At 33.1% G+C, this 24,091-nt stretch overlaps 1 protein-coding gene across 4 annotated transcripts in view; it reads left to right on the forward strand.

Annotated features, from left to right (window-relative positions):
• LOC118201739 (SMC5-SMC6 complex localization factor protein 1-like) overlaps nt 1–24,091 on the forward strand; it is a 109,623-nt gene that overhangs the window by 3,650 nt on the left and 81,882 nt on the right. For all 4 annotated transcript variants that reach the window (XM_085813412.1, XM_085813413.1, XM_085813415.1 and 1 more), the window contains exons 2-3: nt 7,579–7,743; nt 19,842–20,008. In XM_085813412.1, coding sequence (XP_085669538.1) covers nt 7,579–7,743; nt 19,842–20,008 — 332 coding nt within the window. The remainder of the gene's footprint in view (nt 1–7,578; nt 7,744–19,841; nt 20,009–24,091) is intronic.

Consider the following 24,091-nt stretch of genomic DNA (forward strand, 5'->3'; position numbering starts at 1 on the left):
ATCAAGAACTTGCCATTTCTAAATTGCAGGATAAAATTCCAGAAATTGAGCAATGGTGCACGAAATAGCGCATAGCCATCAATGCACAAAAATCCCAGCTTATAATCATAGGAAAAAGGCACTCTAGAAGTCCATTTGTAAACAAACTTAAAATCTTTAATGTCGAAGTTCCGCTTGTGAACAAAGCTACCTACCTTGGTGTTGTATTAAACAATAAATTCACATGGAAAGACCACATCCAAAAAGTAAGAGGCAAAACAGTTGCGGCTATCAGAGATCTTATTCCATTAATCGGAAAAAATTCAAAACTTGACCTACAAAGAAAAAGACATATTTATACTGCCATTATTCGGCCTATCTTTTCTTACGCGTCTCCAGTCTGGGCGACTTATTCGAAAAATGAAATCAAGAAATTACAGATCACTCAAAACAAATTTTTAAGGCAAATCATGAATGCTCATTTTTATGTTTCCAATGAAACTCTACATAGCGATTTAAAAATAGAGAATATCGAGAATTTCCTCCATAATGCAAATCGAAAATTTTTTGATAAGGCGAGAAATTGCTCGTACATGAATTACTTTAAAGTTTTCAACTATACCGTGTTTCCTGAAGATATCAAAATCAGACCATTAGCGGCCTTCCTTACCAGGGACACTAATTTTCCTACTTAATCAGTCTTTCATGCAACATCATCTTTTTGTATATACAGTCAAAAGTCGTTAATTCGGACACCCATAATCCGGAATGATCTATAATCCGGACCTCAAAGCTACAAACTTTCTGCGCATGCGTCGTGTTGACGCATGCGCGTAAGACCTTTACCGTTACGAATTTACGTGTGCGCGTGCGCAAAATACGTTTACGAATGCGCGTTTAATGTATAACGGACGGGATAAGCTAAGCTAAAATTATCTAATTATCTATTTCAGTTAATGTTCCAGATTGCGTTGTTCCTTAATCTTCGAATTGGATCCGGATTATTATTTTTTGCAGACTGTTAGAGCAATTTTATAAAAGTAAGCTTAAACTTTCGATTTTGTCAAATAGAATTTCCGATATATATTTACTAATATGTAAAGGATATACAAAGCGAAACTATCTTTCGGAGTCCATTAAACAAAAAGTGGAATTGCTGCAAAAAAATGGATAAAGGCATGTATTTTGTTAACTAAACTTTAACGCTTGTTTATCTAAACTTTAACGTTTGTTTATCTAAACTTTGTTTATCTTTAACGCCGCGGCAGCGTGCAATGAATTCACTATCCTTATCTTAAGGGCAGATGTTTTTATTTTATTTGGCTTATAATTGCTTACTCAATGTAGTATTTCATCTCGATGTACTTCATCTTTGATATGATTTAAATCAAATGCCTCGTCATTATAATTCGCTTCCGATAGCGAAGAAAGTGACAGAAGTTATTGAAAACGAAAAAATTTCGATTGACAAATTAGTCGGTATTCTTGACACAGCAATTATAGGACGTGAACAGCGGAACTTTGTAACTGAACAAGAAATTATGTCTGTTTATAGAATTAAAGAGAATGTATTATCACATAAAAAACGAATCAACTTAAACAACTTACATTGAAAGAAATGTTTAATAAAGTAAACAAATAAATATTAAGCTTTTTTTTGTAAATTTTGATACCCTTTAGATCATAATTGTTCTTTATTTCATAAATTACGGTTTTATATTTTTAATTTTATAATTTCTGCATGCCATTTTACCAGATTTAAACTGATGATCTATAATCCGGAAAAATCGATAATCCGGAATCGCCGAAGTCCCGACGAGTCCGGATTAACGACTTTTGACTGTATTGTACATAAATTTTCGTATTACAACTCGTACTCTTTTGTATTTTTGTATTGTATTTGCTCACTTATTGTATTTATTTTATGTAATAAAATTGTATTTTGCTAATATATCATGTTTTTTCTTAGCATACCTATCATGAACAACTTTAACTCTGACACTCCACACATTGCTGCCTCTCCTGGTCTTGGGCTCTATGTTCGATTCTCTGCTTGTGGCGTCCTGTGGTCACCCCCTCTTTTTCTCATTTCCTATTGCCTCCTATCACTCGGTCCAGACACTTTTATGTCTTGTGCCCCTCGGGCATACTTGTCATGAGCCGGACACGTTGCATCAAATGCAGTATTTCGGCATAATTTGTAATGAATGAATGAATTTAGAATTAGTGATTTATTATTCAGATAAGCCCAGATGTGCAAGAATTTAGGTACTCCGGACTCAAAAAAAGATAAGAGGAAATAAAGTTTTTCACTCATGCAGATGTTTGGGAATTGCTTTAAATTAATGAGGTTTCGGTGACTGTGCAGAATCGCCCACTGCTTGGCGCGTTTTTAAGAATTGCACATACAGTATCCATGTACACATCGACCTATTTTCACTTAATAAAACAACCCGGAATTGCACAAAAATGGCATTGTGCACTCCCTTGACTTTATCCATGTACACATCGACCTATTTTCACTTAAAAAGTCAAAGAAAATTGACAAAAATCCAATTCTTCTTACTCTTGTAAAAAGTGCCAAACAAATAAGTGGGCGATTCTGCACTTAACGATCTATTAACTTAAACTTATTTCACATTGCTTCCCTAATTTGATATTTCATCCTACATAAAAGATCTTGGCAAAATCCTAATATACGGTGCAACCTTGGCACGATTTTGAAAATTATTGCCAACACCAAAATGACCCATTTAACTACTTATCGTATATATCCCGTTTACTGATGATCATAAATCGCCTAAAGTAGCCAAATCCCTTGTGCACCATATACTAGGATTAAACCAAGATCTTTTAAAATTTATTTGAATTCATACTTATCAAGTAATTTAGCCTTATCACCTTATTTTACATTTATTTTGTCTGTCTGTATGTACAGATGTCACACAGAAAAATCTAACGATTGATTTCAGGAGTGCCCCCCCCCAAAAAAAAAGAGATTTTCGTTGAAATATTATACCCAAAATTTTTTGCAATTACAGTAGTTCTTTTACTTTGTACAGTGAGGTTAAAAAAAGTAAAATAACCTGTAAAGAAAGTGGGTATCCGAAGTGAAATTGCAGCTCCTCATTCAAACAGTGAAACTAAGAAATTTCTGAAGAAATGAAAATTAATGTAGAAAATTATTTATGTTACATTTATCATTGGAGGCGTAGGTTTGACTATTGAATATGACAAGGTATATGAGAGTTTACCTGTTAGGATGGGCGATTATCATGGAGCATTTTTGAATGGAAACTGGTTCATATTTGCATTACATGTGGCAATCATAATACAGTCGAAAGTTGTTAATCCGGACTCGTCGGGACTTCGGCGATTCCGGATTATCGATTTTTCCGGATTATAGATCATCAGTTTAAATCAGGAAGATGGCATGCAAAAATCACAAAATTAAAAATATGAAACCGTAATTTATGAAATAAAGAACAATTATGATCTAAAGGGTATCAAAATTTACAAAAAGAAAAAGCTCAATATTTATTTGTTTACTTTATTAAACATTTCCTTCAATGTAAGTTGCTTCGTTTCATGTGATAATACTTTCTCTTTAATTCTATTAAACAGACATAATTTCTTGTTTACTTACAAAGTTCCGCTGTTCAAGTCCTATAATTGCTGTGTTGAGAATACCGACTAATTTGTCAATCGAAATGTTTTCGTTTTCACTAACCTCTGTCACTTTGTCACTCTGTCACCTTGTCGCTATCGGAAGCGAATTATAATGACGAGGAACTTGATTTAAATCATATCAAAGACAGAATGAAATACTACACTTAGTATGGAATTATAAACCAAATAAAATAAAAACATCTGCCCTGAAGATAAGGATAGTGCTGACAAATCACCTTCCAATCCGCGGCATGAAATTGATAAACAGATTTCGGATCTCAAAACATACTTTCGCTTTGTAGATACAAATTACATATTAGTAAATATATATGGGAAATTCTATTTGACATAATCTTTCTAATCTATCATAATCTAATAATGACGTTTCTGCCCCCCCCCCCCCCTCTGCCGCAGAGCAGCGTGAAATTGATAAACGGATTTCGGATTTCAAAACATACTTTCGCTTTGTAGTAAATATATATCGGAAATTCTATTTGACATAATCGAAAGTTCAAGCTTACTTTTATAAAATTGCTCTAACAGTCTGCAAAAAATAATAAGCCGGATCCAATTCGAAGATTAAGGAACAACGCAATCGGCAACATTAACTGAATTAGATAACTTTAGCTTAGCGTATAACTCCGTTACAATTTAAACGCGCATGCGCACAAACATATTCGCAGCCGTAAGGGTCTTACGCGCTCTCGTAAACGCCTGTGCGCATGCGTGAACGCTACGCATGCGCAGAAAGTTTGTAGCTTTGAGGTCCGGATTATAGATCATTCCGGATTATGGGTGTCCGAATTAACGACTTTTGACTGTACATATATTTAAATAGCTGGCTACTCCATCAGTCAGTTATTTTCATTTGCTTCATCTTGAATATAAAGTAGTGAAACTGGTAGGGTATGAGAGAACTTCTTTTGAAACAAGCTAATTTTTATGTAGTCTGCTTTTAAAATACATAGAAATAGAAAACGTACATGTTGTCAAAAATGTTTTACCCAAAATATAATTTATCCATTTAGGAAGGAAGTAAAAGAAATAATACAGCAATCGAAATTTCACATATTACTGATACTTTTAAAATTTACTGACTTTAGTTTTCTCAATTAATCAGCTTTATAAAATAGAAAGTATTAATTAATAATTCAAGTTTTGAAAAATTAAATGTAACTTTGAAAATTTTATTTCAACAGTGTCAGTCATAGTTAGCACAACAGAGTGATAATGGAACTTAAACTGAATAATATTTGCATCTATGAAATTAAAATGACAAAATAAAATACATACATTAGGCATGACATTTCAAAATTCAGAGAATAAAATACAGGGTTTCATGCTGCTAATATTTTATATCCCTGATGCCAAACTGGCAAATCATTATTATATTTAGCTTTTATCACCGCATGTTTATCAACAAATGATAACTTGAGTAGTTATTCATGCAGCGATGCCTAAATAATTTTTTTATACTGGTAATTGAATAGCAAAGTGTATGGTAATCTTTTATGTTGATATTACTCTTGGTGATGATTACAGATTTAAGTTAGATGCGCTAAGAAATGTTGATGAGGAAAAATTTAACAAAAATTTGTTTTCATATGCTAAAAAAGATTTTGTTAATGATATGCATAGGTCAAAAGGTTATATTTAGTTCTCTTTGAATTAAGACTAAATGATTTGTTATTCACATAAACGCAGAATTGGCACGCAGTATGGCCACATCGGGAGGCAAAATTTAGGAAAGAAAAATTTTTGGAATTTAGAAAAGCACCGAGCAACAAAATTAAGGGATGACAAAATTTTTAGAATTTAGGAAAAGCATTAGGACTCAAAATTTAGGGGCGGCAAAAATTTAGAACTTAGGGAGGCACTTGGTTACCAAATTTAGGACTCCCAGAGACTGCACCAGGGATAAGATATCTACTGCTGGCCCTCGATAAGGCTTAGGTATATATGCAAATTTATTTATTGAAGATGCCAATAAGCTTTAAGCATGTGCAAGAAATAGAGATAAGTATAATAAACAAATAAATTAACACATTTCAGGCTTAACTGCTTCATTGTGCTATAGAAGCAAGACAAAATGTAGTGGAAGAACTTGAATTTTGTCGCCAGTCTCATGATACATAGCCAGCGAATGGTATTAAGCAAAGCTAAAATTATATTTTACTGATTCCAAGGAATTTCAGTTAATATAGCAGATTGCCCTGTTGCTTAACTTTTTGATTTGGTCCAGCTTAATATTTTTCCCCAGGCTTTTATTATTACAGCAATTTTATGAAAATGTTTTGAACTCTGGATTATGTCAAAAAGAGTTTCTAATTCTGAAGCTGCAAAGTTAAATTGCTTGAATTGTTAAATGTCCATAAAACAAAAAGTGGATAAAGGTATATCTGTCTCAAAATTATGCCTGGACTATGGCAATGGAAAATCAACTGTATATGTCATTAGAAAGCAGAAAAATAAATTTTTTGCAATTTCCACACTCAACTCGCAATGAATAACAAAAAATATTCGTTGTGCTAGAAATGATGGTCATGGCAAAGTGATGATTGAATGGATCAGGGCGTGCCATTGTATGGTTCCAATGCTAATGCCTCAAGCCAGATTATTTCATGAAGAAATGAACTTAAAAACTGAGGACACATATTCGTCAGGCTGTCTAGTCAAATTTAAAAGTCACCGTGGTATAAGGCAATTAAAAATTTCACTTGGAAAAGCTTCAGCTGACATTGAAACTGCTGAACTATTTGCAGATGAATTCATTGAACTCGCTAATAGTGAAAAGTTATCTCCAGAACAAATTTACAACACTGATGAAACTGGTCTTTTCTGGTAATATGTACTGTAAAACACCTTGGCAACCTCTAGAAAAAAAGCTCCAACTGGTGGTAAAGATTCCAAAGCAAGACTAACTGTTTTAGCATGCACAAATGCTGCAGAAACGCACAAGTGTGAACTTTTCATAATCGGGAAAAATACACGACCTTGAGCATTTAGACGAGTAAATATTTTCCCTGTTATATATTGTGCAAATGAAACAGCCTGGATGACAGAAGCGTTAATGAATGGTTTGTTTGAAAATCATCTCATATACGAGGCTTGGCAACATTTGAATTTGATTGGTTTAGCTGGTAACATAAGAATTGTCGTGATTGTAGATGACTGTAATGGCTCATACTTCACTTAGTTTTAGTAAAAGATAATGTAATAATACAGATGTATTATTCTTTCTTCCAAATTATATGTGCATCATTCAACCTATCGTTATCGTAAATATTGCATGCGCTGAAATGCAAACATAAAGTGGCATTTTTAAAGTCCATGTTAAATTTCTTGAATAATGCCAAGAGTGTTCAAGAATTTTTGAAATATTTTAGCATAAAACCTGCTGTGAGGAGATTTTATGTTAAAATATTTGAATTATTGTATGAAATAATATTAAAAATATGAATAGCAACCACATTTATGTAATACAGAAGTTATATTTTTAGTATTCTTTCTTACCTATTTATTTATATTGCAGATGAAAATGTTATTACATTGTAATTAAAATTACGGTTTGTATATTATTTCTGTGTCTATAATTTTAACTGTAGATTTTGTCATGTTTTTATATTAGTTTCCTAATTTTTTGTATAATATTTTATAAAAAAAAAATTTCTGGAGGTTTAATTAATATTAAATGTTTGTGCATATTGATTTCTTCTGATTTACACATACTGAAAAAATTGATTTAATAGTACTTCCAGTGAAAATCTGCTATTTAGAATGATTTCAAGTATTCCTTAAAAAAAAAGCAGGCATCTTCTTATGTCACTATATTTTGAAGTCTTGATAGGTTACTTAGTTTTAGTAAAGATTGGTATCATTTCTCCACCTTGTGTTTTTGGTATGTATTTAATAGTCTAATACTTCTTTCAGAATGTTCAAGTGAAGACAACTGAGATGGCAAGACCTATAGTGGATTTATTTCACTCGATGGTGACACAGGACAATTTTTCAGAAGCTATTGATTTTGTTGCAGGATGTTATTATCAGGTCCCAGATTTTTCAGTACTAAGAAGTATCATATTTAAAATCATGTGGGTAAGTTTTAAATCTTATTTTTGCATTTGATTAGTTTCAGTGGCACGTTTATGTTGCCCTGATCTAATTATTATCCTGGAACTTGGCATACACTTTTCTGGCAACTGGAATTAAGTGATAGGCATTTTCACTATAATCCTTTACATAAATTTGTTACCATCTAATGTTATGAACGGAGACAAAAGTGAAAACATCATCTGAATTAACATATATTTATTAAGTACACACACACAAAAAAGGTAAAAATATACATAGTAAAGGAACTACAGCAACAACAATTACAACTGTTGCCAGGAGGAAAAAAGTAAAAAAAATCCATGTTGCCATACAGGTTGCAAAAATATAATGAGAAATATAATCACAAATATAAAAATTATTTGCAACACTCCCCCTTGATTAAATTTCCCTTAGTCCTACACTGAACCGTTTGGTTATACAAGGATTTCTTTTGCACACTCTTAGTCAACATGTCTGCTGCATTTGAACTGAAAGGGCACATAGAAGTTGAACAACTTTTCTTCAACTTTCTGTCTTAAGGGGGAAAAAAAAAAAAAAAAAAATACCTGAGTTCAATTTGTTTGCTATGCTCTGAAGTAACATGTTTTTTAGCTAAAGAAATGGCATCCTGATTATCAACAAATATGTTTTGTGGAAAGTTAAAAACAAGTTCTCCCATAATTTCTTGCAGAACGTTTTGGAATCGCAACACTTCCTTGGCTGTGTGGCACATCGGAAAGTACTCGCCTTTAACTAATGACAAGGCAGTTGTAGTTTTCTGTTGCTTGTTACTGTTCCACGAAACAGCTCCACCTGCTGGTAATAGAACATGGCCACTCAATGAACGTCTATTGATCTTATTACCAGACCAATCGGAATCACAGAACACTTTCCAGTTTTAATTCTTTAGTCTGTTTTACGTAATGATGAATATGTTGTATGCCAGCCCAATGTTCCTTGCTAGGACAATTATTGAACTGGCTGATGTAAGTGGTAGCAAAGGCTAAATTAAAATCATGTTCTTCCTGCCAGGTACAAAATTCCTCCAGCATCTTGCCTATATTTTAGTGCTCCTTCAGCATCCAACATATTATCCTTAATGGCTGGTGTGTATTTCATGTTGAAGTTGTTTATGTTACAAAAGAAAAAATAAGGTACTGTAATTTTTATTATATATATTTGTTTGGCGACATCTCAAAATGTACTTCAACTTCTGCTTTGAGAAGCTCAGTTGAGCGATTTGTTGTTGACTTTCATATAACTTGTATTTATAAACGTTTAGTAAGATTTTTCTTCAGTTTTAGCATATTTAATCTTAAAATGCAATAGGTTATGGGTTTAGTGCATGCTACATGCACAAAAATGATAGTAGAGTTTTATTTTTAATGCAGAAATTTTTATAATGTTAAGAGAGTAGCGTTAACCCTAACCACGCGATCCGCAAGAACGGCAAAGATTTTTCTTTTATTCAAGTCCTGAAATCATATTTTGTTTAAAGAAAGCCCTAAAGGGAAGTATTTGATTGAAGTGGAGTAAATATTCAAGTGTTCATTGTTTTTTCGTCAAAAGTGAAGAATGTTACAGAAATGCTAAGAGTAAATAATGGAGGTAGGAAAGTTGCATTAAGTGGAGAATTGGATTGGCTGATGTGGAAGTATAGAATCAAGTTCACTTTAAACTATTATAACGACTCTTTGGAAGTTGTTGAAGGAAAAATAGTTAAACCAGATCAGCCACTTGAAGGAGCTGTTGAAGGAACTTTGAAGAAATACTCTGATATTTCACGATATAAAAAGGCCAACACTTGTGCCATGTTGATACTGACAAATTCTATGACAGAAGAAACCATGCAGAAAATTATGATGTTTGGTATTGCTAGAGAGGTATGGCTAGAACTTCATAAACTTTTTGAAGCAACATCTGACAATCATTTATATAATATTTGTGTACAATTTTTCCAGTGTATGTGGACAATGAATGATACTATGGCTGCCCATCTATCAAAGCTGAAGAATCTTTGGAATGAATTAAATTTAGGTCTTCAAAGAAATCAAGAAACCCAACTGCCTCAGATGTTATTAATTTGCAAAATTTACGCACATTACCTCAAGAGTATCGTTCTTTTAAGTCAAGTTGGCTGCTTCTTAATGAAGGGAAAAGAATAATTGATGAGTTAACTACTCAATTTTGCTCTCAAGAAAGAGAATATAAAGAAGAAAAATCTAAAGGTGATGTCCAAAATCAAGATGCATTAGAAGCTAAAGCAAGCAAAACAAAAAGAAATTTCAAAGGTAAAAAGCAGATAGGAAAATGCAACTATTGCCAACAGAGTGGACATTGGATTAAATTTTGTCGAAAATGGATAGAAGATGGAAGACCACCGAAACCCAGTCAAAATGATGAAGTCTCAAGAAAAGATGGTGTTATAGCAAATATGTCCTTATTAACTCTAGACGAAGAAGCTTTCTCATCTGAAAAGAATTGCTATGATTGGTTTGTGAATAATGGTGCTTCAAAACACATTACCAATAATAGTGATTACTTCACAGAATTACTGCTACAAATGGCAAAATACTACCAGCTGTAGGTAAAGGAACTTTGAAGATTATGACAATAAAAAGAGAAAAACAATTCAAAGAACTTAAAGAAGTTTGGTTTATTCCAGGTGTTAGTAAGAACTTATTCTCCATACTGGCTGCTCAAGATAAAAACAAAAATAGTAGATTTGAATCAACTGCAGAAGAATGTTGGTTGAAAATCAACAATGAAGTTGTACTCTATGGTACAAGAAGCACAAGTGATGGTCTGTATATAATTCATATGGGAGTACTTGTTCCGAATAACCAGTAAAGTCAACATAGCTGTTACTGATTCAACTCTGCAGTTATATCATGAGCACTGGGGTCATCAGGACAAACGTCATATTAAGAATGTCCTTGAAGAACAGATGGGTATCAGGGCTAAACTAGATAATCAACTATGCGAACCCTGTATATATGGGAAAACACATAGTCTAAAATTTGGTAACAGAGAGAAGAAAACAAAGCCCGAAGAACTTATCTCAGTGGATGTTTGCGGACCGTTTGACGAATCCTTCAAAAGGTATCGTTATTTTGTAGTCTTATCATTTCACCAAATTTAGCTATGTGTTTTTCATTCACCATAAATCAGAAGTTGTAGAAGCAGTTGAAAATATGCTAGCACATGCAAAAAACTTAGGAGGACATACCATCAAAGAGTTGTTAAGCGACAATGGTGGTGAGTTTGATAATGAAAATGTTAGGCTTATTTTAAGACAAAATGGAATTCTTCAAAGATTAACTGCCCCCTATACCCCACAGTAAAACGGTGGGAGTGAGCGAGAAAACAGAACCTTTGTAAAAATAGCAAGAACTTTGAAGAATTCTAATTCTGAAGTTAATTTTCCCTCATCATTATGGGCTGAATTTATTAGTACATCTGTCTATATTTTAAACAGAACAGGGAAATGTTCATTATCAAATGTAAGTCCTTACGAATCTTGGATGGGACAAAAACCTAGAATAAGACATATGCGTATAGTTGGATCCACCTGTTTTGCTCACATACCAGATCAGAGATGCAGAAAAATGGATAAGAAAGCCGTAAAGGGCTACCTACTAGGATATGGTGGAAATGAACGATATTGCATCTGGATAAAAGAAAACAGTACTGTTATCTGCTCATGAGATGTAGTATTTCAAGAAAAACCTCTGAAAAATCCAGTAGAAATACCTTTACCTGAAGCTGAAAATGAGGGGAAGCAAGATCAAGAAGATTCAGAAGATCAAACAAGTTCTGAAAGTGAAAATGAAGATGAAAAAGAATCACCTGCTATGAACTTAAGAAAGCACAGTGCAATAAAAAGGCCTAAATATTCTGAAGATTATGTAATGGCATCTGAAGTTTTTATGTGTGATATGTATGAACCCCAGTCATACAAAGAAGCCATTAACCCGGCGTTAACTCGCGCTAATCGTACGTACGCAAGTGCTCGCGCCATGCCTGCGAGGCTCGTTTATGGATTTATATTTTATGCAGGTCATTAAACACCCCATTAAGCATTTACTAACAACATAATTTAAGACAATATTTAGAGCTCTAATTTTATTCAATATAGGTATAGAATTTTTTAAAAACACTTACCAAATTTTATGTACAATTGGTACATGTTAAAACAGAATGATCTCCACAGACATTTCTTTCACATTTTGTACATATTATCTTAGATTTTCGGTCGTTTGAACTTGGGTAAATATAGCACATTTTTCTCTCAATTTCTTTGTTTTTTAGCAGCTGGTTCTTTGTTCTTGGGAGATAGTTTTTCTTGCAAATGTCGAGGGAGACATGGTACAGTGCACCTCTCCGCTGTGTAGTCTTTCAGCAAATCTGTTGCAAGATCTCTCAAACACTGACTCTGCTTTCTGTACTGTAAGGATGGATATTTCGAGCATTGGAGTAATACTCGAGCATTGATTGCAGCAGTATTTAGCAGTGTAAAGAACAGAACCATTGGCCATCTTTTGCTGATTCTTGCAGTTGAATACGCTGCTGACATTTGGTCCACCACATCAACAGCTCCTTTCGTCAAATTATAAAATGTTATTATTTCATGTTTTTTTGCCTCACCTGTTGTTTGGTCAATAGCATCGTCTCTATGCATTGTAGATAAGAGGTTAAAAAAAATTTTTTTAGGAACATATGACACTAAAGTCATGTCTTTCTGGAATGCAAACAGGGAGGAATGCACCTTATGATTTTTACTGTTCACAAACTCTTTTGGTATTTCCCTCTTGTTCTTTCTTATGGTGCCCACTAGAGTAATGTTTTTCTAAAGGAGATATTTTGCAAGTTCATAACTAGTATACCTATTGTCGACTGTTACATTTCTCCCAGACTTTAACTTTTCTGTTAACCTTTTGACAACTTCAACTGGTGAATTATTTACATGATACAGGCCTTGGGGCTGAGTACCTGCATAAACTTCTAAATTACATGTAAAGAAAGTTCTTGCATCAACAAGAGCGAAAATCTTTATTCCGTACCTAGCTGGCTTTACCACATAAATATAGCAATCCAATAAAAGCTTTAATTTTGGAGAGTTTTGTTTTTTTAGCGTCGCGTTCTCTCTGAAAGTTGTCACTGATAGTGTCAATATATATATTTGTACAGGTGATGATCATATTCAAGATATTTTCATCCAGTAATAAACTCCAAGACTCAAGAGGAGAAGTTACGTTTTTTGCCACTCCAACATTTCCAGGCAACTTTGAAATAATATTTTGCGATAAAGTTCGAACATTTTGACGAAATTTTGTTTTCTTCCAAATTGTCTTTCCATCTTTTCCAATAAAACAATCACAAACTGAATTAGAATCAATTACGTCCTCTTCATCAGACTTATTATGTATTATGCTCACTAAACCTTTCATTGCAATCAGACAATAAATCATCACCTTTGATAGATTCGTCATCTAGCAAATTACGTAATCGTTCCATTTCTTCATCATATGTTAATCTGCGAGCCATGTTGTGCTAAGAACTTGGTGCACTTCAAACTCGAAATTAGAAACACGTTTACTCGCGCTGGGCCTAAGCAACCTGAAAATGGCTTTTTGTCCGAACAGAATAAAACAAAATTCCGGAAATGCCTCCTTTGTGTCAAAGGTCACCTTACACTCAGCTAGACCAGGTGTGGTCCATTTCAGTATTAAGGGGTAGTGTTTACATAGCTTTAACAAACTGATCGGGCCTCAGAAGCTTGGCGCTAGTAATGCCAGGTCAATTGTAAAGAACAGGATTTCTGGAAAAAGGCCATGGATTCTGAAATTAACTCCTTGAAGAAAAATGACACCTGGATACTAGAAACTCTTCCAGATGAAGCAAAAGCTCTTTCTTGCAAATGGGTCTTTTGAATCAAGAAAAATCCAGATTACACCGTGGATAAGTAAAAAGCAAGACTTGTGATTAAAGGCTTCAGAAACAAGGTATTGATTATAATTAGACCTTCAAAGCTAGGAACTGTGCGTTCACTCATAAGCATTGCAGCTATTGAGAATATGCATCTTATGCAATTTGATGTTTTGACTGCCTTCTTGTACGGTGATCTAGAGGAAACCATCTATATGAATCAGCCTGAAGGATATAACGATAGTACCAATAAAGTATGCAGACTCAAGAAAAGCTTGTATGGGCTAAAACAAGCTCCTCGATGCTGGCATAAATGTTTCGGAAAATTCCTGATGGACCTGGGTTTAAGGTCAGTGAAGCAGACCCATGTCTATTCATTCGAGAAGAAAATGGTAAGAAGCTACTCATAGCACTCTACGTGGATGATGACTGATCGCTGCTACTGATGAAGAAGATTCCAGAAACTTTATAGACCAGTTGAAGTTAAAGTTTAAAATTACCAGCAAGACAGCTTCATATTTCTTAGGACTAGAAATACAGCATCTTGAAGATGGAAGTATAGTCAAATACTGAAAATACGCCAACCTGAAATCTGCCAACTCCTGAAATTCGTGTTGCCTCTCAGAATATAAACATTCAGTTTATAGGTTCCGGAAACCGCAACGTTGAGTACGAAATATCAAAGAAAAAAATACCTACCAAATAATAATGAGTCAAAACAGAAATACCAAATTATTGATATAAAAAAGTTAAAAAAATTAAGATAAGTTTTTTCCCTCTAATTTGCATCGAGGTAAAAAAGCAGACGATTCACTCAACTCTTCTTTCAAGTTCACGATTCATGTTGTTGTATTTTCTGAACTTTGTTATTTCATTTCACTAGATTGTTTAGTGCTGCTTTTTTTTTTATCTGGATATTTTGTGGATAAATTAAGAATATTTTAAATTTCAGCCCTTTTTAATACAATGACAGATAAGAAACACACTCATGATTTTACTGTTTACAACGTTGAAAAACGTAAACACGTTGACGGTAACGCAAAAAGTGCAAATTCTGCAAAAGATGGAAGCAGGTGCTACTCCTCGATTTATAGCAGAATGGTATGGAATTGCGACACGATTGTGTATGATATATGGAAAAATAAAGAAAGGCTGTTGAAATTTTACAGCAAGTGATTCTAACACTGGAATCCGAAACCGGAAATCTTTGCATGAGGCGAAATTGGCAAACCTCGATGCTGTGTACATACTATAATATAATGAATAATATAATCAATTTATATATGTAATAATAATTTAATGCATGTAACAAATTATTGCAATAATGTATATGATATTTTAATTAAATGTATCTAATATGCCTTATTCATTTTGCACTTTTAGTCCGAATATTATGCTTTATCTTTTCTGTCCTGAAATCCGCAAAATCCTAAAATCCGCACAACCTCTGGTCCCAAGCTTTGCGGATTTCTGGAATTCTACTGTATTAAGATAAGGCAAGAAGCGTATGCCACAAAGATCCTTCAGCGGTTTGGCATGAATGACTGCAGACCAGTTCATACACCCATTTTGAAAAATAAAGTAGTTTACACAGAAGAAGTTAATGAAACAGATATCCCTTACCATGAAGCTGTGGGAGCATTGATGTATTTGATGATAAGGACAAGACCTGACTTGGCATACTCTATTAGTGTTTTGTTACGTAAATTAGAAAATCCCTCTAAAGAAGACTGGATCAAGGTTAAGCGTGTATTTAGATACATTGCAAACTCCAAGCAAAAATGCATCGTTTATAAATCAGGAATTTTAGAATGTTTTAGTGATGATGACTTTGGTGGATGTATTCAAACAGGCAGATCAACCAGTGGAATAATATGTTTGTAAGCAGGTGAAACAATATCTTGGTTGAGCCAACGCCAAGCCATGGTTGCAACCTCAACTACAGAAGCTGATATAGTTGCAGCAAATGAAGCTGCAAAAGAGGTCATTTGGCTGAACAGACCGATTACTGGTGTTTCTTCCTTGAAACAAGTGCTAACCATCTATGTAGACAACAGTGCTGCAGTAAGAGTAGCTCAGAACCCTGAGTTTCATCGCAGGACGAAGCACATAAGTCTAAAACATTTTTTCATACGTGAGAAAGTTCTGGAAGATAAAATCAATGTGCAGCAGATTTCAACAGAAGTGCAAGTTACAGATTTGTTGACCAAGCCCTTACACAAACCAAGACTCTTGATGCTATGTAGAAACACTGGACTAGTATAAACTTTCTAATTTAAAAATTTTCTAATTTAAATTTAAAAGATTTTTTTTTTCTTTTTAACAAGGGGAAGTGTTGAAGTTATTTATGTTACAAAAGAAAAAACAAGTTACTGTAATTTTTATTTTATTTATTTTTTTGGCAACATATGGGAATGTACTTCAACTTCTACTTTGAGAAGCTCAGTTGAGTGATTTGTTGTTGACTTTGTCATATAACTTAACTTGCATTAAAAGCATGGATTAGAGAAACGTTTAGTAAGATTCTTCTTCAGCTTTAGCATATTTAATCTTAAAATGCAATATTTCATACCTGAGTCTAATGGTGTTGATGCTCCTTTAGCATCTAGTATATCGGTTGTTTCCAAGAGCAGATGTTCTACTCTCTCCCAGACTGATGAAGTCCATAAAGATTTCTGGCTAATCTTTAGAATATGGTAACAGGTAGTTTGGCAACATTTTGGTAAGGCGATAAAGGTTACTAGCTAGGACTTTAGCAATAATCTGAGAAGTACACAGTTCGAATCACGGATTATTTTGTCTCAGAGAAATGAGAGATCATGAGACATGTAATGTGACATTTTCCTGAAAATTCCAATCGGGATTTTAGCTAATAAACACTTGGAAACAATTTCGCTGCTAAAGTGCAGAATCGTCCACTTATTTGTTTGGCGCTTTTTACAAGAGTAAGAAGAATTGGATTTTTGTCAATTTTCTTTGACTTTTTAAGTGAAAATAGGTCGATGTGTACATGGATAAAGTCCTGAAACGTAATTCGGCTAGCAGATTGTTGGAAAAAATGTTGAGTTAAAAAAAAAAAAAAAAGCCTTTACTTCGTGAAAACAAAATGGCATCCAAAAAAAAAAAAAAAAAAAAAAACTAGCAGGTTGCTGTAGCAGGGTTGGTCGCCAAAGTTTTGCCAAAAAATCGTAAAGTCGCCATAATCCAAAGATTCACCAGATTTCTTTTTAATAAGCAAACTTTTTTATGTGGTTTCTCATGCAGACTCACTGATGGCTCTTCCACAGAAATTGACTCACTTTATTTAATAGGCTGCAGTAATATCCAGCTCAGGAATCTGCTATTCTTGCTTAACTGAGAATGCTAATAAAGTTCTAATTGACTTTATTTTTATTACAGAAGAAAACGTCTATTTATAGTCAATTCCTTTATAGTCAATTCGTGGGTGTAGCTACGAGCAGTTAAACTTTGTCTTTCCACTTGTTCATCTTTATTTTTTCTCTTGGAGACCCACTTGCATTTCACAACTTTCCTTTCTTTTGGCATAGTCCAATTATGTCCCAAGTTTAATTTCCTTCTAAATTTTCCAACTCTTCTTCCATGGCTAACTTCCATTTTTCTGCATCTGGACTAGTTAATATTTCTTCCAAAGTTTCAAGATCCTTCTGAAAAACTTTCTTGGTTGTTAAGTTTTCACATTCTTGTTTCTTGAATTTTTAGCTGCACTGCATTCCACTTGCAATTCTGTTTATTTCTGGAGGATTTTCTTCATAAATCTTTGAATTTTTCATGATATAAGATCAATAACTGGACTGAAACACTACCAGTTGTTATGCTTGGTATTCGGACAGTCGTAAAGAAGGATCTACAGTCATCTTGTGATGAAATGGTGTACGGCACAGCTCTCAAGCTGCCTAATGATATGATAACGTCATATAAGATATCTCCGTATGACACTCAATTTATCATGAATCTTTGGCATAGAATGCAACAATGAAATCCAATAGCAACATCTGCACATTGCCAAGAAAAGTGTTACCTAAGTGCTACCTTAAAGTTGTGTATGCATGTATACTTACGTGTCGATCCAGTAAAGCCACCTCCATGCCAACCATGTACAGGTCCGCATAAAGTCCTTTCTAGAATGGACAAAACTTTCACAATTGATATTAACGGTCTGAAATCTACTATGTCTATAGACCGTGTGAAACCACCCTATTTGCTTTCGGACTCTAATTTGCCTGAACTGAAAACAAATAAAGACTTAAAGACAGTTCAGCAGAATAAATCTGCAAACGAACTCTCTTAAGACACAAACTGTCACCAGGTCGGAAAGACATGTTCACTTCCCTAAGAAACTTGTTTCTTACATAACAATTTTAAATTCATGTTTATTATATGTGTCATTACCTTTTTATATATTGAATTGCATTTTGATCTTTTCTAATTTTATATTCTAATTTTGTAATGATGAAAAAAATACCCGACAGTATGGATTTTCTGAGATATATTCATAACCTGATGTCGTTCCTTTGAATGGCCATCAAAGGAACTGGGGGGAAAAACTCTGTGGTGATGGCAATAAGGAGCATGCCTTCCGCCCTCTGATAAATGTGGCAACCCTAGAGGAGAAGTTTCTTACGAGTAGCGAGCAGAGGGAAGCAGGCTGGCTGCCGGGGAGTATGCACAAAGTTCCGAAATAAAGCTTAATTTCTATTGTGCACTATGTCTAGTTAATATTTATATTAATGCAGTAAGAACATAATCTCTGATATGGAATGCGAGGATTGATGGTAAAACATATAGGTAACAACATGATAGGAATCACCATATATTCTTTAAATGAATTAGTTCAGTTTCCATTTGCTGATAGGTCCTTAATTTTTTTTTTTTCATTAATGGTCCTTAAAAGTACATAATTTCCATATGCAGAAATGTGTGAAAACCCTGGAAAAGTAATAAACAGCTTTCAATAGGGAGTGAATTCTTGCCCACCTTATATATAAATATTTTAAAATTCTCACTTGATGGGCTCAATTTTGTGAAACCTTAATTTTTTTTTTAAATGTAGCAACAAACAATATTTCATTTTTACTTAATACAGTCAAAAGTCGTTTATTCGGACACCCATAATCCGGACCTCAAAGCTACAAACTTTCTGCGCATGCGTCGCATAGGTGTTTACGTGTGTGCATAAGACCTTTACGGCTGCGAATATGCGTGTGCGCGTACGCATAAAATGTTTACGCATGCGCGTTTAATGTATAACGGACGGTATAAGCTAAGCTAAAATTGTCTAATTCAGTTAATGTTGCAGATTGCGTTGTTCCTTAATCTTCGAATTGGATCCGGCTTATTATTTTTTGAAGACTGTTAGAGCAATTTTATAAAAGTAAGCTTGAACTTTCGATTATATCAAATAGAATTTCCGATATATATTTGCTAATATGTAAAGGATCTAAAGCGAACGTATGTTTCGAAATCCGAAATCTGTTTATCAATTTCACGCTGCTCGGTGGGAGGAGCGCCGCGGCGCGCAATGCATTGGAAGTAGATCTGTCAGCACTATCCTTATCTTCAGGGCAGATGTTTTTATTTTATTTGGCTTATAATTCCTTACTAAATGTAGTATTTCAACTCGATGTACTCCTCCTTTGATATGATTTAAAACAAATTCCTCGTCATTATAATTCGCTTCCGATAGTGAAGAAAGTGACACAGAGATTATTGAAAACGAAAAAATTTCGATTGACAAATTAGTCGGTATGCTCGACACAGCAATTATAGGAATTGAACAGCGGAACTTTGTAACTGAACAAGAAATTATGTCTGTTTAATAGAATTAAAGAGAAAGTATTATCACATGAAATGAAACAATTTGCATTGAAAGAAATGTTTACTAAAGTAAACAAATAAATATTAAGCTTTTTCTTTTTGTAAATTTTGATACCCTTTAGATTATAATTGTTCTTTATTTCATAAATTACGGTTTCATATTTTTAATTTTGTAATTTCTGCATGCCATCTTACCAGATTTAAACTGATGATCGATAATCCGGAATCGCTGAAGTCCCAACGAGTCCGGATTAACGACTTTTGACTATATATGCTTAATAAATTTATTCTTTATGAAATTTTATTATTAGATAAATAGAAATTTTTTGATTTTATAGGAAAACTGTGATGAGAAATTGGCTTTAGATGCAAAAACATATTTATTAAATGTTTTCAAAATATATCCACCTGTTAATTCACAAAGCAGAACATATTATCTCAATGCTCTTCAAGCCAAACGGGGTGTCCTATCAGAGTTGTGGGTAGTGTTCTCCCATCTTATAAAGTATGTATATAGGTGAATTTACTAAATGATTTATAAATATAAAAAAGTTTTAAGATTTTTCTGATTTTTCTCGTCTTGTTGTCTGTTAGTTGTTGATATTTTAAAATTAGAAATAATAAATTATTATGAAGTGTTCAATTTGCAACTTTTTTTTTTTAAACATTTTAGTATCTAATTGTAAAATTTTGAAGAGCTACTTCAGTTCTATTGATGTGTTTATTTTAATACATGATGGGGCAAAAGTCTGTGAATTTTTTTTTAACTATATAAAAATCAAGTAAATAGGTATAATACAATTTAAATTAAATTGAAGGGGGCTTCCATTTCAGGGGGGAGCTTAGAAAGTTAAAATCTATATTAGCATATTGTTTAAAATCAGATGGAAATCATTTGTATTGTCATAGAATCTGACACATGAGGGTAATAGCTTTTATTTCATTATAACTAAATAATAAGACATGATTATTAAAAAGTTCAAATTTTATAAATATTAATAATTTCTTATTTGTTATTTCTAGACAGTTATAGCAGTCCAACTAGCATTAATTAGTTATAATCTTCTGTTCCTGCAGGCAGTGCATTTTTTTATTATATTAACTGGATACAATTAAAAAATTTGTAACATCTTCCCTTTTATCATGGGAAACCATGAAATAAAATATTTAATTAAGATGATTGTTTTACAGTTCTGCCACTCCTAGTTGCATAAGCAATCTGCTGATTACTTGAGTTTTAAGTACATTGTTGCACTGCTTGATTGGTATTTCTTGAGCTAGTTAAATATTCTCTTTGACAGTCTGGATAATATAGTTCTGTATCTTAATACCTAGAATAATCTGCATCTGAAATTTTATGTTTCTTAGATTAAATGAATTCTTTGATACCATACTTCTTCTTTCTGTCTTTATTTAGTGTGATCTTGGAATAATAATTTAATATTTCTTAACAATTTTGGCTGGCAGGCAATGATATTATCAACTCTCAATAACACATGTTTTCTTTTATTAAACTATGGTCAATCCTTGGCTTGCTTATCATGACAAAATTTAACTACGTTCTTCTAGACCTGTACTTGTCCATTAAAACCTTATATTCCTTTAGTTTTTAAAATGATACAATAGCTGGTAATTTTACATGAAGACACTCACTTGTGAAGATGTCAGAGGTGAAAACTTCATTCTAATAATCAGTGTGTTGTCTTCTGAAAGGGGTTTGTTGATTTCATCTACCCCCCATTCCTGATTTATGGAGAATATTTTTACCTATTCCAACCATTTTCTCTACAAATTCATTTGATATGGAATAATGAGGACTACTATATATAATTCAAATCACCAGAGAGTTGTCCATCGTTATACTAGTAGAAGGCATGTTATCACAAATAACTACTGTGGGTATACCATGAATGGAAAAGCTACCCTCAAGTTTTCATATTAATTAGTTTTATTTGATAGTTTTATTGTATATAACCACTTTGATAGGCAACATCCAATTACAAAGCAGTTTTTACCCCCATATTTACAAATATCCACCACAATTTTTTCATAAAGTAAATTTAGAATGCCATGATTTATTAAAGATTCTCTTACAATTTTACGCTTAGATTTACAGATTTTACATCTTGCAGACGTATTTTCAATATCTTGATTAATCCCAGCCTACTTTGGCTGGGATTAATCAAGATATTGAAAATACGACTGCTTTGGCATTACTTTATGCTTCCCTTGCTGTGGCTTTAGTTTTCGCTACTGCAGAATAAACTTTATGAGCCAACCTTTTTTTCTGTTTTTAAATTCGCCGGTGCTATTGTTAAAATAGTTACAATAAAAAATAAAAATATATATATAATGATTTTGATGAATACATCTCATAATTGCTCAGTTGTTGCTTTTAAATTGCACAGTTTTTTAAATTAATAACAGAGTAAATTTGAAAAAAAAATCAGATATTTTATGCTCTGCTAAACAATTTAGTGCTGTGTGGAAGATGAAAATATTTTAATTCGAGCAGTGGCAACATATTTTTCTTAAATCGTCGAGATTGTTGATTAAAGGCATTGTGATTTTTGCGATGGCAACATGCTTCTTTTATATCCTTGAGTTTTCCGATTAATGTAATAATATGGCACAAATATTAATGTAAATACCAACATTTGTTTAAATTTTAGTTAATAAACTAAAGTTTATGCAAACTCTAGTTGCTTTGAATTATTTAAAACAAATGTAGATTTTTTTCTATTAATTCAATTACTGAATACGAAATGAATTTTAATTAATAATCTTTTAAAAATAATGTATACTGTTAAAGAAATGCACCAGAATGATTGATTTTGAAAGGGACAACAGTAAGGTGGTGTGCAGAACATTCTAATTTATATAAGTGGTCCTGACATGAAAAAAATTTGAGACATGCAGGTCTAAGAGAACTACCAGTCTTCTCTACTATCACAAGATTACTAAGCCATCCTTGAGGATTTCTTTGGAAGTACTGGTCCGTGGTGACAGTGGCATTAGAGTAATGCAGGACGGTCAATTCTGAATGGTACACGACTAATTTGTTTATCAGAGGTCATCGGAGAAATTCGAAAAAAGCAGATGAAAAGGCAAATAATTTTTCATCATGACAATGCGAGCTCTCACACATCAGCACAAACAAAAGAAATTTTGACAGGCCAAAACATCGAATTTATGGGTCATCCGCCGTACAGCCCTGATTTGGCTCACGATGACTTTTGTTCCCGCACATCAAAAATAAATTATGTCATCTGCATTGAAGCAGTTGATGCATTCAAAACGCTTGTTATGGAGTTACCTCAATCGGAGTGGAAAAGTGCTTCGAAAATTAGTTCAAACACGTGCAAAAGTGTATTGATCTTCATGAAGTATATTTGAAAAATAATAAAACTAATTTTGATCATAAACATTTGTTTTTTCATTATTAGGCCAGAAATATAAATAGCAACCCTTGTACTGATCTGTTCAGGGATATGCATTTGTAACTTAATCCTCTGTGATTAATACTTCACAATCTATTTTCTTCTTAGTCATTACACTTTGGTAATTGCATTCTTGTTATTCCTAATAATTTTCCTCTGCATCATGATTTCCAAACATATAAACAATTAAGTTCTTTTTTTATACATAACTGAAGATTTTAACTCATCCTCTAATTATTTCATTATCAAAAAATACCTTGATGATTTTTTAATCTATGAGATTTTACAATTCTTGTTGGGCAATTCTGTAATAAAACTAAGTTTGAGTATTTAATTTGCTTGCAAGTAATATAGATGAAACTGTTGTTTTAAGATTTACTGTCATTCTGTGTTGTATGAACATTTTCACTCGGTGAACTTTAGGTTTGGAAATATATTTTTTGAAACAGATATTTTTATGGTACAGTCTTTAATCCGGACTCGTCGGAACTTTGGTGATTCCGGATTGTCGGTTTTTCCGGATTATAGATCATCAGTTTAAATCTGGTAAGATGGCATGTAGAAATTATAAAATTAAAAATATGAAACCATAATTTATGAAATAAAGAGCAATTATTACCTAAAGTGTATCAAAATTTACAAAAAAAAAAAGCTTAATATTTATTTGTTTACTTTATTAAACATTTCTTTCAATGCACACATGCTTAAAGCATACATTATGTATAGTCAAAATTAGAAAATTGCAACCAGAAAACTATTTGATGTGTATTTGTGATATTTATAATGACGAGAAATTTGATTTAAATCATATCAAAGACGGAGTACATCGAAATGAAATAATACATTTAGTAAGGAATTATAAGCTGAATAAAATAAAAACATCTGCCCTGAAGATAAGGATAGTGCTGTCAGATCAACTTCCAGTTCATTGCGCGCCGCGACGTTTCCCTCTGCAGAGCAGCATGAAATTGATAAACAGATTTCGGAATGGTTAGATAAACAAAGGATATGCCTTTATCCGTTTTTTGCAGCAATTCCACTTTTTGTTTGATGGACATCGAAACATGCTTTCGCTTTGTAGATCCTTTGGCAGCTCCAGAATCGAAAATTCTTTTTGACATAATCGAAAGTTCAAGCTTACTTTTATA

This window comes from Stegodyphus dumicola, chromosome 3 (genome assembly GCF_044657685.1).
Source record: "Stegodyphus dumicola isolate Sdum_Otavi_A_Nest chromosome 3, ASM4465768v1".
Taxonomy (NCBI): domain Eukaryota; kingdom Metazoa; phylum Arthropoda; class Arachnida; order Araneae; family Eresidae; genus Stegodyphus; species Stegodyphus dumicola.